The sequence below is a fragment of the Panthera uncia genome, chromosome C2 (assembly GCF_023721935.1).
Source record: "Panthera uncia isolate 11264 chromosome C2, Puncia_PCG_1.0, whole genome shotgun sequence".
NCBI lineage: Eukaryota > Metazoa > Chordata > Mammalia > Carnivora > Felidae > Panthera > Panthera uncia.
This window is the reverse complement of record NC_064810.1, coordinates 92,321,078-92,339,344: the sequence shown is the minus strand read 5'-3', so window position 1 is coordinate 92,339,344 and position 18,267 is coordinate 92,321,078. Positions and strand designations below refer to the sequence as shown.

The 18,267-nt window shown below is 36.4% G+C and overlaps 1 protein-coding gene across 5 annotated transcripts in view; it reads right to left on the bottom strand.

Moving 5' to 3' along the window:
* Positions 1 to 18,267, bottom strand: part of PLD1 (phospholipase D1) — a 213,622-nt gene that overhangs the window by 30,030 nt on the left and 165,325 nt on the right. For all 5 annotated transcript variants that reach the window (XM_049628563.1, XM_049628566.1, XM_049628567.1 and 2 more), the window contains 2 exons: positions 18,185 to 18,234; positions 508 to 642 (listed from right to left, as the gene is read on the bottom strand). In XM_049628563.1, coding sequence (XP_049484520.1) covers positions 508 to 642; positions 18,185 to 18,234 — 185 coding nt within the window. The remainder of the gene's footprint in view (positions 1 to 507; positions 643 to 18,184; positions 18,235 to 18,267) is intronic.

Below are 18,267 nucleotides of genomic sequence, written 5' to 3'. Positions count from 1 at the left end.
AATATATATATAAATAAAATTATATATATTATATATCCACATATATTTATATATCTGTGAGTGTGTATATATATATATATATATATATATATATATATATAGTACTTCTTTATCCATGCATCAGACAATGGACAGTTGGGCTGTTCGTTTTCCCTCCCCATGTCTTCCCCTCCAGCCCCCAAAATCTAGGTACTTAGATTCAAAATAAAAATAAGGAGGTAATAAAGAATTAATGAGAACAACTGATTACTATACTGCTGGGTTAAACCACTGCTCTGGATACTGTAATTTGCACAATGGTTATTTCGTTGCTCTGTGCCTTTGTTTCTTCACAGATGAAAACAGAGATTATTAGAAAGGACACAAGTGAAAAAGACTGCTCCAGAAATGTTTTAGATAACATGTTACAGTCCCTCTCAACTGCAAAGGAATCTTGGGAGGAAGAGAAAGAAGGATTTTTGCATGAAGTCAACCAGCAAGCAACAGAATTAGAGACCATATACTTACCAATAATAACAGTGTTGTCATCAGCAATTAGCAACTTGCTGTGGACATAGATGAGCTCAGTGACTAGGTTTCCTTCAAGCTCTGCATGCGTTCTAAGGCCACAGAATGATATGTAATTTATCCACTGATTGCCAACTATAAAGTAAAAAAGAAAGTATTAAAATGAATATGAGCTAGCTCAATAAAGGCACATTACATTTTACTGTTTTTCAAAACAAATATACTCATTAAATAGGTGGTTAAGAATAGATTGTATAGTGTGTGTGTGTGTGTGTGTGTGTGTGTGTGTGTGTGTGTGTGTATAATATCAGAACTCACCCAGGATCTATTTTTGCTATCAGAAGAATCTTGTACTATTAATATGGATGGATACACGTTAAAAAACCATACTGGAGTGTTTGCTATGAATTACTTTTTCTGAGGCAATCAAAAACATATCAAATGTGAACATGTATTTTAATGATTGGATGAGCAACTACTAACGAGGGATAATTAAAGCAGAGCCAGAGTAGATAACCAAGACATCAGTGTCACATTTGCATCTACCTTGGTTCACACTTGCTGCAGCTTAAATCAGACGCAAAAATATTAATGCCTAAACTGCTTGATATAGACATAGTTTGCAGCATTTTCAACACACAGCAGCAGTTAAATTTTATAGACTTTGTGTAAATAAAAATGTTGGCAATTGAATAACACTCCTAAATCATTTAAATCAGGAAATGAAAGAACCTAACTACATTTGACTTTGGAGACTTTTCTCCAGAGCAAGCAGTACCAGGTTTGTACTTTAAAATGCTGCCCTCTCATCACATGAGGGCCATTCGTGTGATAAGAAGAAATGCATTCCATACCAAGCCAACCCATAACCATTATCCTGGCATGAATGTCAGTCACACAATTTTATGGTCCTTCTCCCACACAGCAGTTGTCCTGGATAAGGAAAGTCTTATACTAAGAATAAATGGAGCAGAGCAAAACCATCACGAATTCTAATGGAAAGAGAATATAATTTTTCTCCTTTAAGAGAATCTGAAGCATTCTAACAGAAACAATGGCAGTTCATGTTCTGTTTACTGAAGTTTCCATGTATTACTGATGCTTTCTATTATCCTGTTGATGTTACTCGGTATTTCTATTAAATATGAGGGTCTTGGAAAGAAATTCATCCATAGGTTATATAGGGAGATTGGTCCATTTGAAGATAACCCTTCCCTTATATATGTAAATAATATTGTAGCTTTGTTTGCCAAGAGTTGGTGTGTTGATGTACTAGTACATGATATGTAAGAGATGCGTTCCTAAAAAGTTTCACGTACATAAGATTTTGTAAATAAATTTCTTCCCCATTTGTTAATGCTATATTGGAAAGATGGCTCATCTAAAGCATCAACTCCTGAAACCTCTGATCCAGGAGAAAGAAGTATTTCCTCTTTTAAGCCTATCATACCCATAAAATTCCTGGAAAATATTTCTAACATAACACCTAATATATTATTTTACATTCATTTAATCCTCCATTTCTTCTACTCTTATGGAGGTCTTATACATTTTTGTACCCCTATCATTGCATAGTGCTAAAGGAAGGTGAATAAATGAGTGAATGGATAAATGGATAAATGGACAGTCAGGGGACAGCTAATATTTTAGCTTTTGGTATCGTCAATTTATTTTCCTGAAGCTGGCTCATGATCTAAAATTTTAAGATATAAAGCAGATTTTTAAAGGAATGATGGAGAAAATTCCTTGCTAGAGTAAATAAGGTTTTGCAGTAACTTCCCATAAAAAATCCACATTAAGCTACATGGTAGGCCAATGGTACTCAGTGTGCATAAGGACTGCCTCTGTGAGGACCTCTCAGAAATGGAATCTGGAAACCCTCCCCAGAGGTTCTGAGTCAGTAGAAATCTATAATCCAATAAGTGCCTTAGGGGATATCATTCTTTTGGGGGTTTTTGTTTTGGTTTTTGGGGAATATCATTCTCTGAATGACACTGTTGCAGAGCTTTGGCATTTATGGATTTAACACTAGTGGTACACATTCAGAAAATGATACACCATGCCAAAGTGAGATGCATTTCAGTGGTGCAAGTCTGCTCAGTATGAGGACATCCATTAATATAAAACATGATATTGATCAATCTGGGGAGAAAAATCATACGATTATTATAACAGATGCTGAAGAGCTTTTTACACAATTCAGCACCCATTCTGGATAAAAATAATGAAGAAAACATAAAATGAATCCTTTCTTAACATGCTTAAAACTATATAATATATATAATATAATATATATTATTATATAGTATTATATATATTATAATATATATATTATACACATATAATACGTGTGCATGTGTATAATATTTTCAATACTATTTAACATTGCCTTGGAGGTATCAGCTAATGTATTTAGATAAGAAAAGTCACATAAGTATAACCATCTCCATTTCCAGATAATATGATAGTATACCTGAGGAATCAATGATAAAAATATCTCAAATGATAAAAAAATTAAATATGACAATAGGATATAAATTAACATATAGAAATCAACAGCCTTCATACACACAAACAATGACCATTTAGAGGATAAAAATCAGAGAAACTGTTGCTTACAATGGCAGGAAAAAAGATAAAACACAAAGATAAACAATAAGCTTATCATCAGGTGTCTGAAATCTTTATGAAGAAAAAATTAAAACACTATCAAAAGACATAAGAATAGATTTGAGCAAATAAAGACACCCTTGTTCTGGGATAGAACAATTCAACATTAAAAAGATGCCAACTAGGGCGCCTGGGTGGCTCAGTCGGTTAAGCGTCCGACTTCAGCTCAGGTCACGATCTCGCGGTCCGTGAGTTCCAGCCCCGCGTCGGGCTCTGGGCTGATGGCTCAGAGCCTGGAGCCTGCTTCCGATTCTGTGTCTCCCTCTCTCTCTGCCCCTCCCCCGTCCATGCTCTGTCTCTCTCTGTCCCAAAAATAAATAAAACGTCAAAAAAATAAATAAATAAAAAATAAAAAGATGCCAACTCTCTACATCTTAACTTATAAATTTAACATAATCTCAGTAGAAATACCAACCTGTTTTTATGGACCTAGCAAACTTAATATTATAATTCATACAGAAAATTAAACATCCAAGAATGGCTATGATAAAAGCTGGAAAAGAAAAACTATGAGGGGGCATTAACACTATCTGATATTAACACATACTATAAAATCTGTATAATTAAAACAATGCTGCACCAGCATATGAAAAGACAATTAAAACCACTGAATTCAATAGAAAGCACATACAAAAACACATACAAAAATTTTTGTGTATGATAAAAGGTGGCATCTCAAATGACAAAGACTTTTACATAAAGATCCATAGCTTATAAATAAAAAGTCTAGTATCATTGCATAGCTCTTTGAAAAAGAAAAATTATATACATACCTCATACCAATCACAAGAATAAACCCCAAATGGACCAGAAATAGAAATGCAAGCATATGAAACGATACAAGTGTTAGAAGAAAACAGAGTGAATTCTTATATAACCTGAGTGTAAAGAAGTCTTATAACTACCTAGAAACAATAAAAGAAAAACATCAATAACTTTGGCTAGATTTAAAAAAAAAACAAACACATGACACAAAACACCACAAAAAAAAAAAAAAAGACAAGTGACAAAGGAGGAGAAGGTATTTGCAGTAAGTATATATCACAGATAAAGAGCTAAGAAGTCCAAACCTATAATGAACTCTTAATAACTTAAGGGATAAAAAGATCAAAATCTTGATGGAAAAAATGTGCAAAAGGCATAAACAGACAATTCACACACACAAAAAGATACACTTGAAAAGGTATTCTTCCTCATAACAGAAATACAAAACTATACTGAGAAACCATTTCTTACCTATGGTATTGGCAAAAAACAACACATTCTGTCAGTGAAACTGGGTTGAAGCAGGTTCTCTCATATACTGGTGGCACGAAACCAAATTGATACAAATTGGTGGTGGGGGGGGGAGGATTTGGCAATATTTAACAAAAAGTATATTTTAAAAATTATTTTATTTTATTTATTTTTCCATCATGATAAAGTGTACTCTTTAATCCCCATCACATATTTTACCCATCCTCCTATCTGCCTCCTCTTTGGTAACCATCAGTTTGTTCTCTGTAGTTAAGAGTCTGTTTCTTGGTTTGCTGCTCTTTTTTTTCCTTTGCTCATTTGTTTTATTTCTTAAATTCCACCTATGAGTGAGATCATATGGGCATTTGTTTTTCTCTGACTGACTTATTTCACTTAGGATTAGCAATCCCACCCTAGAAATTTACCGTAAATATACACTTCCAACAAATAAGAATATATATGGACAAGGTTATTCATTGCATAACTGTAATTGAAACATACTGAAAACAATCTAAATGTCCACCCAGACGGGAATGATTGAACGACTATGGCAAATCTATACGTGGAAGACCATGCAGATGCCAAAATAAATGAAGAGTTCCATGAATTGATATGGGAAAAGTAAGAATATATGCATTATATCTGCTCATTTGTACAAAAAGAAACACTGTAAGAATATTCTAGAAACTGACAAAATTGGCTACAGATAGCAGATGTAAGGGAAATAGGGTAGAGAAGATGGGTGGGGAGGAAACTGACACAAAGTATAGGGAAGTGACATTTATCTTAGTATGTCATTTTTATGGTTCTGATTATTGGAAGTATATTGCACACACTCAAAAAAATCAAGAAAAATATAGAAAAAAACCTCTAAAATAGAACAGACTAAAGCAAATGAATCTAACTGTATTTCAAATTAATAATATAATCCAAGTAAATTTTGAACACTAACATTTGAGTATATACCATTAGGCTAAAGACAAAAAGAACTATAAACAAATATTGAATTTTGGGGAATAGATTCATTTTTCATAGTAGTATGGGCTAGCAATTCTAAAACTATTTTCTGTGTATCATAGGATTGAGGAAATATATACATTGTAGATAAAAGGAGCCAGGTTTCTCACTGTGAGAGAAAGGAGTTTTAAAAATAGAAAGAGAGATATCCAGAAAGAACTCTGTGGTGTGGGACTGGAACTGGAAGCCTTAGCGTGGAGACAGATGGACAAACAGATATATTTATGGGTGATAGATAGGTAATGTGTATACCATAGGTCTTAAAGCAATTACATCCCGGTAGCAATGATCATTTCTAGCACCAGGATTTTGGTTTCTAAATGTCACTTTCCACTAGAAGAATCTAGGTTTCTTGGAGGAATGGCTGATTCTAGGGCTAATTCTGGGAATATACAAGAAGAGTATAGAACTCTTCTTGTGTCACCAAGAAAAAAAGGCTGATGGGAACATATCAAAAGCACAGATGAGCCAGCTTATAAAGGTACTCACTGGCCAAACCTGTGCAAGCTGGGCATCAAAATTATATTCACTAAATAAAATAAGAATCCATAAGTCCATACCAATGCAAATACATAAATAAATACATAAATACATACATTTTTGCTATAAAGGACACCAGTAATTCAATTGGTAAAATTTCAATAAGGTGTACAAATAATAATATTATATCAATGTTAATTTCATTAATTTGATAATGGAATTCTACCTGCTTTTTTTAATGCCTTTTTTTTTCTTTTCAGAAACACATACTCAAGTATTTAGGGGTAAATGGGCATTATAGCTGCAACTTATATATCCTAAGATATATATGATATGGTATCATATTTTATTATATATATATATATACACACACATATATATACATATATATATATAATAAGAAATGTTCTTAAGAGAAAAACCCATCTGTCTACGAATCTAACTATTATCAAAGAATGACAAAACAAAGAAGGTAAAAGGTTAACATTTGGGTAATCAGGATGAAGGGTATATGGCAGTTCTAGAAGGCCTTCTGTAAGTCTGAAATTATTTTAAAATAATTTTTTAAAAAGATTAGCGATACTGACTAGCTTAGCAGCCTGAAGGTTTAAGACATGTAATAAATGGAATTTTTTTTTTAACGTTTATTTACTTGAGAGACAGAGCATGAACGGGGGAGGGTCAGAGAGAGAGGGAGACACAGAATCGGAAGCAGTCTCCAGGCTCTGAGCCATCAGCCCAGAGCCCGACGCGGGGCTCGAACTCACGGACCGCAAGATCGTGACCTGAGCTGAAGTCAGATGCTTAACCGACTGAGCCACCCAGGTGCCCCAATAAATGGAATTTTTGAAGGCGCAGATTTGTGTCATTCCATAGCAAGGTCGGAGAGTATCCGCAATGTATCAATTAGCAGGACAGCCTTGCAGCCCACGATCCATACTACTTTCCATTCTTCCTTGCCTATGAAATAACTCCTGTGAAGTGATAAAAACTTTGTTTCTTTGCAAAAAATGCCTCTCATGGAATAAAAAAAACTAAAGGTTAGGACCAGTAACAGAACCCAAAAGGAAAGATCAGGGTCCTAGCCAGAAAGTGGACATTTTATGTTTTTCTAAGTTTATTTATTTATTTCGAGAGAGAAAGAGAGAGAGGGCATGAGCAGGGCAGCGGCAGAGAGGGAGAGAGACAGAATCCCAAGCAGGGTTCACACTGTCAGCACGGAGCCCGACGTGGGACTCAAACCCATGAACTGTAAGATCATGACCTGAGCCAAAATCAAGAGTTGGCCGCTTAACCAAGTGAGCCACCCAGGAGCCTAGGACATTTTAGATTAATACAGCGTAGCCTGTCAGGTAAAGTGGGGGCACCCATCTAATATGTGAATTATCCCACCATACATGCTATGTGAAAAAAAGAAAAAGCTATTTTGGTCAGTACTGTGTTCTATAAAGAAAACTGGCTTGGGACACTTGGGTGGCTCAGTCAGCTAAGCCTCTGACTCTTGATTTTGGCTCAGGTCATTATCCCAGGGTTGTAGGATCGAGCCCCACGTTGGGCTCTGCACTGAGTGCATAGCCTGCTTAAGATTCTTTCTCTCTGCCCCTCTCCCCTGCTCGCACGACAGGGGAGTTCACAATGTTTACTTGAAGTGTGGGGATATGCTGAGGAAACAAGTACCTTTTGAAGAAAGTATGAGAAAGCCTGGGGCATGTAGAAGCATTAATATAAAGCCATTAATAGAAAAGTATCAGGAGATTTCCAAATTATATGCCATGGAGGTATGTGAGGATCTGGAGGTTTTATATAGACCCCTAGGACATATCTGTTAGGAAGTTTGGTTTATAGATGTACCATCAAAAGATGGGAATTCAATACAACAGACTCTTGATGTTTGTGAGAAAGTTTTGTGAAAGGATTTCAAGAGTTGTTACAGGCTTTTGCTACTTAAAAAGTTGTAGTTCTTGTGGGGCTCCTGGGTGGCTCAATCAGTTAAGCACTAGACTTTGGCTCAGGTCACGATCTCATGACTTTTGTGAATTTGAGCCCCGCATTGGGCTTTGTGCTATTAGCATGGAGCCTGCTCAGGATTCTCTCTTTCTCCCTCTCTCCGTGACCCTTCCCCACTCTCTGTCTCAAAATTAATAAATACATTTTTTTAAAAAAGTAGCACTTCATACAGGCATACTTCTAATCCTGACTGAAAACCTCTAGACCTTGTGTTAAATTATACTAAATTGGCTGCTGACATGCCAGAATACAGAAAAATTACAAAAATGATAAAGAAATTCTTTAAATTAAACACTAAATCCCTGAAGATTGGTATATATGATGATTATAGTACACTAATAGCTGCTGGTTTTCTTTTCAGGAATTTTAACATATTCATAGCAGTTTTGTTATTTCTAAAGAATTGAAACAGTACAGAACTACAGTCATCTATACAGTTAGAGATTAGCTAGTTCATGTATTTAAAACCCACTATACATTTACGAAAACAAAACGAACAATACAACATTGTGCCTCAGAAAGGGGCGTTATGTAATTAATCTGTTCTTTATGTTTAGAGTGTGAACATTTTTCCCACTGAGATGCCTGATTTTGACTTGTTCCCAGGGTACTTGGAAATCTTTTCATAAGAGGGCTTAGCATTGAAATTACTTCTTGTGTTAAAATCCAATTTTTCCCCTGAATAGCCAAAGACAGGAAAAGGGGCCAGAGCCAAAAGAATGCTTTATAATAAGCTCAGGCATTTTTATGGTCGAGAAACTAAATAATAGGCTTATTCTGACTTTTTATTTTCCTATAACTTCACCTTTGCATTTTTTACCAGTCACTGTCAGCACTGAATGGCTTTCCTGATTTTGTTTTTGGCAATATTTCTTTTAGAGACTTATTCATTCATTATCATCTTCATTTTAAGCCATTAGAAGCAGAGACAGGGATAATGCTCTAGTAAATCTTCCCTGTCCTAGATGCAATGAGATACAACTTTGAAAGTATTTATTATTGGTAATGTACATGCCCCATGTCTAAACATGTCTCATATTTCCAGAGAGTTGACTAGCATATCATTAGTGAAAAATTATGAAAGAGCCAACACACACACACACACACACACACACACACACAGAGTATATATTTAAATTTATCATATACTAAAAGCTTAACTCATTATTTTCAAAGCTTCCAAATCATTTATAAATCCATATACCATACAATCACTCCTTTAAAGTATATCATTCAGTGTTTTTTTTTCAGTACCTTCACAAAGTTGTACAATCACCACCACTATCTCATTTTAAGACATTAAAAAAAAATTTTTTTTTTAAATGTGTATTTATTTTTGAGAGAGACAGAGACAGAATGCGAGTGGGTTAGGGGCAGAAAGAGAGGGAGACACAGAAGCAGAAGCAGGCTCCAGGCTCCGAGCCGTCAGCACAGAACCCAATGCGGGGCTCGAACTCACAAACTACGAGATCATGACCTGAGCCGAAGTCAGATGCTTAACTGACTGAGCCACCCAGGCGCCCCTAAGACATTTTTTAAAAACGTTTATTATTGAGAGACAGAGAGACACAGAGCATGAGTGGGGGAGGGGCAGAGAGAGAGGGAGACACAGAATCTGAGACAGGCTCCAGGCTCTGAGCGGGGCTCGAACTCACAAACTCTAAGATCATGACCTGAGCCGAAGTCAGATGCCCAACTGACTGTGCCACCCAGGCACCTCCCCCCACTTTTTAAAAAATGTTTATTTACTATTGAGAGACAGAGAGACACAGAGCATGAGTGGGGAAGGGGCAGAGAGGGGGTAAGATATTTTTATTACACCAAAAAGAAATGCCATCCCCATTAGGAGTCACTCCCCATTCCACTCTCTCCATACCCTAGCAATGACTAATTTACTTTCCCGACTCTATAGATTTACCTATTAAAAACATTTCATAAAAATGGAATTATACAATTGTGGCCTTTTTGTGTCTGGCTTCTTTGTATTTATCATAACATTTTCAAGGTTCATCCATGTTGTACCCTGTATCAGTCCATTTCTCTTTATATATAAATAATATTCCATTGTATGGATATAAACATTCTGTTTCTACATTTGTTGGTTAACGGATATTTGGGTAATTTCAACTTTTTCACTATTATGAATAATGCTACTATAAAGGTTCACGTACAAGTTTTTATGTGGACATATGTTTTCAGTTCTCTTCAGGATATACTATGGAGCAGAATTGCTGGGTTACATGGTAACTCTATGTTTAATTTATAAGGAACTACTAATTTGCTTTCCAAAGAGCCTGTGCCATTGTTTTTAAAGCTTTTATTTAAATTCCAGTTAGTTAGCATATGGTGTAATATTAGCTTCAAGTGTACAAATTGCACTCTTTAATCCCCATCACCTATTTCATCAATACTCCCACCAACCTCCTCTCTGGTGACCATCAGTTTGTTCTCTATAGTTAAGAGTCTATTTCTTGATTTGCGCCCCACCCCTCTCTTTTTCTTTGCTTGTCTCTTGTTAATTAAAATTCCATATATGAGTGAAATCCAATGGTATTGGTCTTTCTCTGACTGACTTATTTCGCTTAGCATCATACGCTCTAGTTCCATCAATGTGATTGCAAATGGCAAGATTTCATTCTTTTATATTCTATTTTATATACATATATACCACATCTTCTTTATCCATTCATAAGTTGATGATGGAGTCCATAGTTTTCTATAGTTTTCAGCATACATCTTATCTGTTACCTCTTTGGTTAGGTTTATTCCTATGTATTTTATGGTCTTTGGTGAAACCATAAATGGGATAGATTCCTTAATTCTCTTTCTGCTGCTTTATTATCGGTATATAGAAATGCAACCCATTTGGGTATGTTGACCTTATATCCTGTGACTCCTGAATTCAGGTATCAGTTCTAACAGTATTTTGGTGGTCTTTCAGGTTTTCCGTGTAGAGTATCATGTCATCTGCGAAGAGTGAAAGTTTGACTTCTTTGCCAATTTGTGTGCCTTGTATTTCTTTTCTGTTGTCTGATTGCTGAGGCTAGGACTTCCAGTACTATGTTCAACAATAATGGTGACAGTGGACCTCCCTGTCGTGTTCCTGACCTTAGGGGAAAAGCTCTCAGTTTTTCCCCATTGAGGATGATATGACTGTGGGTTTTTCATGTATGGTTTTTATGATGTTGATGTATGTTTATTCTATACCTACTTTCTTGAGGGCTTTAATCAAGAAAAAATGCTGTGTTTTGTCAAATGATTTTTCTGCATCTATTGAGGACAATATGGTTCTTATCTTTTCTTTTATTAATGTGGTGTATCACATTGATTGATTTGCAAATATTGAACCAGTCCTATAACCCAGGAATAAATTCTACTTGATCATGGTAATTTTTTTAATGCATAGTTGAATTCAATTTGCTAGTATCTTGTTGAGAATTTTAACATCCAGGTTCATTAGGGATATTGACCTGTAATTCTCCTTTTTAGTGGGGTCTTTGTCTGGTTTGGGAATCAAGGTAATGCTGGCTTCATAGAATAAGCTTGGAAGGTTTCCTTCCATTTCTATTTTTTGGAATAGTTTGAGAAGAATACGTATTAACTCTTCATTAAATGTCTGGTAGAATTCCTCTGGGAAGCCATCTGGCCCAGGAATCTTATTTGTTGGGGAGATTTTTGATAAATGATTTAATTCTTTGCTGGTATGGCCTGTTGCAATTTCTATTTCTTCCTGTCTGAGTTTTGGTAGTGTGTGAGTTTCTAGGAATTTTTCCACTCTTCCAGATTGTCCAGTTTGTTGGCATATAATTTTTCATAGTATTCTCTTACAATTGTTTGCATGTCTGTGGTGTTGGTTGTGATCTCTCCTCTTTCTTTCATGATTTTATTGATTTGGGTCTTCTCTCTTTTCTTCTTGAGAAGTCTGGCTAGGGGTTTATCAATTTTGTTTATTTTTTCAAAAAACTAGCTTTTAGATTGATCATTTTACTGTTGTTTTTTTGTTTGTTTGTTTGTTTGTTTCTATATCATTTACTTCTGTTCTAATCTTTATTATTTCTCTTCTGCTGGCTTTGGGTTTTACTTGCTGCTCCTTTTCTATCTTCTTTAGGTATAAGGTTATGTTGTGTATTTGGGACCCTTCTGGCTTCTTGACATAGGCCTGAATTGCAACGTATTTTTTTCTTAGGACCGCCTTTGCTGTATCCCAAAGGATTTGGACTGTCATGTTTTCATTTTTATTTGCTTCCATGTATTTTTTATTTCTTCTTTAATTTCCTGGTCAACCCATTCATTCTTCAGTAGGATGTTCTTTAACCTCCATGTATTTGAGAGCTTTCCAAATTTTTTCTTGTAGTTGATTTCAAGTTTCATAGTGTTGTGATCTGAAAATATGTATGGTATAATCTCAGTCTTTTTGTACCTGTGGAGGGATGATTTGTGACCCACTAGGTTATCTATTCTAGAGAATGTTTCATGTGCACTTGACAAGAATGTGTATTCTGCTACTTTAGGATGAAATGTTCTAAATATATCTGTTAAGTCCATCTGGTCCAGTGTATTACTCAAAGCCATTTTCCTTGTTGATTTTCTGCTTAGATGATCTGTCCTTTGCTATAAGTGAGATATTAAAGTCTTTTATTATTATGGTATTATCAATGAGTTTCTTTATGGTTGTGATTAATTGATTTATATATTTGGGTTCTATCAAGTTGGGGGCATAAATATTTACAATTGTTAGATCTTCTTGATGGATAAGACCCCTTAATTATGATATAATGTCCTCCTTCATCTCTTGTTATGGTTTTTTTCTAAAATCTAGTTTTCTGATATAAGTATGTGTACTCTGGCTTTCTTTTGACCTCTATTAGCATGATAGATGGTTTCCTTCCCCTTACTTTCAATCTGCAGGTGTCTTTAGGTCTAAAATGAGTCTCCTGTAAGCGGTATGTAGTGGATCTTGTTTTTTATCCATTATGATACCCTATGTCTTTTGATTGGATCATTTAGTCCATTTATATTTAGTGATTATTGAAAGATATGAACTTAGTGCCATTTTGTTACCTGTAGAGGTGATGTTTCTGGTGATGTTCTCTGGTCCTTTCTAGTCTTTGTTGCTTTTTGTCTTGTTTGTTTGTTTGTTTGTTTGTTTGTTACCATAGAGTCCCCCTTAAAATTTCTTGCAGAGCTGGTTTAGTGGTCACGAACTCCTTTAGTTTTTGTTTGTCTGGAAAAGGCTTTATCTTTCCTTCTATTCTGAATGACAGCCTTGCTGGATAAAGGATTTGTGGCTGCATATTTTTCCTATTCAGTGCACTGAATACTTGTGCCACTCCCTCTGGCCTGCCAAATTTCAGTGGACTGGTCTGCTACTAACTTTATGTGTCTACCTTGTAGGTTAAGGACCTTTTGTCCCTAGCTGCTTTCAGGATCCTCTCTTTAGCTTTGTATTTTGCCAGATTCACCATGATATGTTGTGGTGTTGACCTGTTTTTGTTGATTTTGAAGGGAGTTCTCTGTGCCTCTTGGACTTGGATGCCCGTTTCCTTCTCCAGATTAAGGAAGTTCTTAGTTATAATTTTTTCAAATAAACCAGCTGCCCCTTTTTCTTGCTCTTCTTCTTCTGGAACTCCTATGATATGGATATTGTTTCATTTCATGGAATCACTTACTTTTCTAAGTCTTCCCTTGTGACTAGTAATTTCCATTTCCTATTTTTTTCAACTTCATTATCTTCCATAATTTTATCTTATATTTCACTTATTCTTCCCCTCTGCTTCTTCAATCCTTGCTGTTACTGTATCTAGTTTATTTTGCATCTCAGTTATGGCATTTTTAAAGTTTGTACTGATGGGTTCTTAAATCTTTGATCTCTACAGCAAGGGTTTCTCTGGTGTCTTTTATGCTTTTTTAAAGGCCAGCTAGTAGTCTTATGAGTGTTGTTCTAAATTCTTGTTCAGATATATTGTTTACATCTGTTTTGAGCAAGTCCCTGGCTGTGATTTCTTCTTGACCTTTCTTTGGGGGAGAATTCCTCCATCTTGTCACTTTGGCTACATTTCTGTCTTTTGCATGTTTTAAAAGCTTGTTATGTTTCCCGCACCTGAGAGTACTGCTATATTAAGGGGTCATACACTGTCCAGGGCCTGGAACTTCAGAAAGCATTTCTGCTGTATTCTTTGTGCCCTCTGTTGTTGCATTTTGGCTGCTCTATCTCACTGGTTAGTCCTCTACAGAGTTCCTCCTTACTTGGCAGTGGTTGAGTGTTTGGACCTTTAACTAGGTGTGCTTTTATTTGTTTACTGATGTAACCCTGGGGGGAAAAAAGGGTGTGTGTGTGTGGGGGGGGGAAGCTTGATCCCATAAAAAGAGAAGAGGAAAGGAAAGGAAAGGAAAGGAAAGGAAAGGAAAGGAAAGGAATCCCATAAAACGAGAAAAGAAAAAAAAATAGTCAAAAAACTATAAGGCTGATTCCAAAGAAAAAGAAACAAACAAAAAAAAGCAGAAGAAAAAAGAAGGAAAAAGAAAAGAATAAAAAGGCTGATTTCAAAAAAAAAGAGAGAGAGGGAGAGAGAAAAGTAAATGACAAAAAACAAGTAAGAAACTATAGCACCACAACTTTCCTGCATTTTTTCTTTGGCATGTGGCTGGGACTCAAAACCCAAAGTCTTAAAGGATACAGCACAGCATAGATCCATTCCCCTCCTCTGGAGTAGAGCTTCTCCATCCTGCTGATGAAAGGCCTTTGGCTAGCACCTGCAGGGTCTTTTGTCTTTGGGGAGGCAATAAACCCTCCTCCAAAAGTACTCCAGGAAGGGAACTGTTCTCTGCCAGTGCACCCTGGAGATCACTACACCATGCTATGCACTCAGGGGCCATGTCCCTCCTCCCCAGCAACACTTGCCAAAGTTCCACTCCAGAGAAAGTCATATACTTCCAAAACTTCAGAGTCTGAGTTCCAAAAGCTGTTTGGAAAAAAAGAACTGGGACACTCAGTACTTCTCACTCCTCAGTCAGTGGTCCAGAGAGGTTCTCCTTTTATGCTAACTCGATGCTGCACTCTCTCACCACCTCTCTCTTTCCCTTTCATCTGTCCACAGAAAGGGTTCCCTCCCTTTCACAGTACTAGAGTTTATCTCTCCCCCAATTCACATCCACACTCCTCACACTTGCCAGGCTGTCTCCCTCCAACTGTGGAGATCCTTCCACCACTCTGCAGATCAATTCCTTGGGTGTTCCAAGCAACCTGACCTCAATACAGCTGTGTTTGAAGGACCAGGAAAGCCCAGTGTCTCCCTACTCCTCTGCCATCTTAACTTCCACCTCTCCTTCATTTTGAAGGATGTTTTGCTGGACACAGAATTCTTGGTTGATAGTCTTTTCTTTCAGCATGTTGAATATGTCATCACAGTGCATTCAGAACACCATGGTTTCTGATGATAAATTGCCTATTAATCTTATAGAGGATGCCTTGTATTTGATGATTTGCTTCTCTCTTGCTGCTTTCAAGATTCTCTTTTTGTCTTCGTCTTTGGATAGTTTGATTATGATGTGTTTTGGTATGAAACAGTTTATTCTTGTTGGATTTTGTTGAGCTTTGATGTGTGGATTCATATTTTCCATTACATTTAGGAAGTTTTCAGTCATTATTTCTTTAAATATTCTACCTACACTTTTCTCTCCTCTTCTTTTGGGACTCCCATTATGTATATGTTGGTATGTCTGATAGCATTTCACAGGTCTCCAAGGTTCTGTTCATTTGTCTTTATTCTTTTTTCCTTCCTGTTCCTCAGGCTATATAATTTCAATTGATCTGTCTTCAAGTTTGTTGATTTTTCTACCTATTCCAATCTGCTACTGAGCCTCTCTAACATATATTTCATTTCGGTTATTATACTTTTCAACTCCAGAATTTATTTCTGTTTTTTTAAGAACTTTTATGGAAACTTTCTAATAAAAAAGTTCTATTTTTAAGAAAATATTCTCTATTTGGGGAGATACAGTTTTTATAGTTCTCTTTAGTTCTTTGGATATTATTTCCTTTAGTTCTTTGAATATTCAAAGAATATTCAAATATTAAACTAGGTGTTTTAAAGTCTTTTAAACTGTCAGATAGGTCAAATTATGACAATTTTCTGAGAACTGTCAGAGGATGGGAGCTTCAAACCCATGCCTCCCTCTGGGGGCTGATAGGCTGCTAGTTTTGACAGTGATCAGGAGTTGATGTTCAAGGCTACTGTGGAACTGAGAAGAAGATGATGGGTATATAGCAAATTAAATGGCTACAAAGCTTGCTGCTTTTACCAAGATTGTGTTGTTTTTCTTGAGTAAAAACTCCTCATATTGTTATAAGACTTTGGTTAATTTCTAGAGTTCTAAAAAAGTTTATTTTGGTGTGCCTGGGTGGCTCAGTTAGTTGACCATTTTAATCTTGATTTTGGCTTGGGTCATGATCCCAGGGTCATGGGATAGAGCCCTGTGTAGGGCTCTGTGCTGAGCACAGAGCCTGCTTGGGATTCTTGCTCTCTCTGCCCACTCGCACTCTCCCTCATTCTCATATTCTTTCTCTCTCTCTCTCTCTCTCTCTCTCAAGAAAAGTTCATTTTAACAATTTCTGTCTGTATTTTTGTTGATTTTTTGAAGGAGTGGATTTTTGGAGATCCTTACTATGCCATTCCTGCTCATGTTTCAATTCTTTATTTTTAGGTGAAAAATATACATACATGGAAAGACTAGTATTTTCTCCCCACATTCTGGTACATCACCCAGCGCACTCCATTTAGGAGGTTACCAATGTAAATAAAATCTCCAAAAACCTCAGTTGAGGTTTATAGCATATGTGAAGGCCATAACACAAGGCCTCATATAATTGTGACTTCTCCTCATGACTTTTGAAGACCTCCCTGTGGCAGCTCCATTCTCCATGTCAGCTGGTGGAAACTCTCAGGATTATCTGATACTCCTTTCACTTTCCTACTCCCACATCCCCTCAAGTCTTCTTTCCCAGCTGTACTCATACGTAACCTTTCTTTCCTTTGCCAGTGTGCCATTATCTTATGCCTGCCACCAGTCTCTCTCTACTTTTCTTACCAACAGTAAGTGAATCTTTCCATAAAAACACCACCTTGATAGTTTCACTCCAGGAAGCAGAGGCTTCCACCAACCTTGTCTTCTTCAGGATAAAGTCTAGTTCTTTTTAATGTGGCCCTCCAAGTTTTCACAATCTGTATCCCATCTGAACTGGAAGTCAGACAATTTGGGTTCTGACTCTAGCTTAACTTTTGTGGGACTTTCTGTACCTACTGTACAAGATATAGAAGACTATTGAGGACCTACTATGTGCTAAACCTAGCATCAGGACAAACAGACAAGTAAACCCACAGTTACAATATGTGGTAGGTGGGAGTTTAAAGAAGGGTTGAATAAGAAGATATCTAGGTGCCTGGGTGACTCAGTTGGTTAAACATTAGACTCTTGATTTCAGCTCAGATCATGATCTCATGGTAGTGAGATGGAGCCCCACATCGGGCTCCACGCTGGGCATGGAACCTGCTTAAGATTCTCTCTCTCTTCCTCTCCCTCTGCCCATCCCCTGCTCGCTTTCTCTTTCTCTCACTCAAAATAAATAAAATAAAATAAAATAAAATAAAATAAAATAAAATAATAAAGATATCTGAGAAAGTGCCTTTGAAAATGTGAAGAACTGTACAAGTGAAAGGTATTACTGTGAGCTTTTTTTCTGATTTATTTGCCTCTAGTACAATACCTTCAAAGGTTTAGTCAGTGTATGGTGGCAAAATAAAATAAATAGAATTGGTTTTCTTCCCTAAATATAAGACAGTGTTGTGACAACCCGGGGACCTCTGTATAACAAGCAGCCGCATGAATACCTGTTGACCTTGCAGCATCTGTGTCCTTAGCTTTAAAGCAGAAATGACACTTGTCCTGCTTCCTTCCCAGGATTGTGGTGAAGGATCGTAGAAGAAGATACATGAAGGGTCCTTGTGAAGTGCCTTATAAATCCCACTTATTATCAAAATAACTATTATAAAGAAATAAAAGTAAATAATGAAAATACTCTTATTTTTCATTATCTATGCATCTGAAGTTGTGATGTCCTCATTTGAACATTGCTTTGGACAATTTAACGAGAATAAGTGATTGATCTCAGTTAAACGTTTGTGGGCTACCTCTTGTGAAGAGAGTTTCACAATGATTATGGATATGTCACCAAAGACAACTGTGGAGGAAAATAAAAGCTGTTACTTACGCTTTGCTTTTAACTGCCCAAGGATGGAATTTTCTCCTCTGCACATGGTTCTGAACACATGGAAAGGAAAGAAATAATTACAG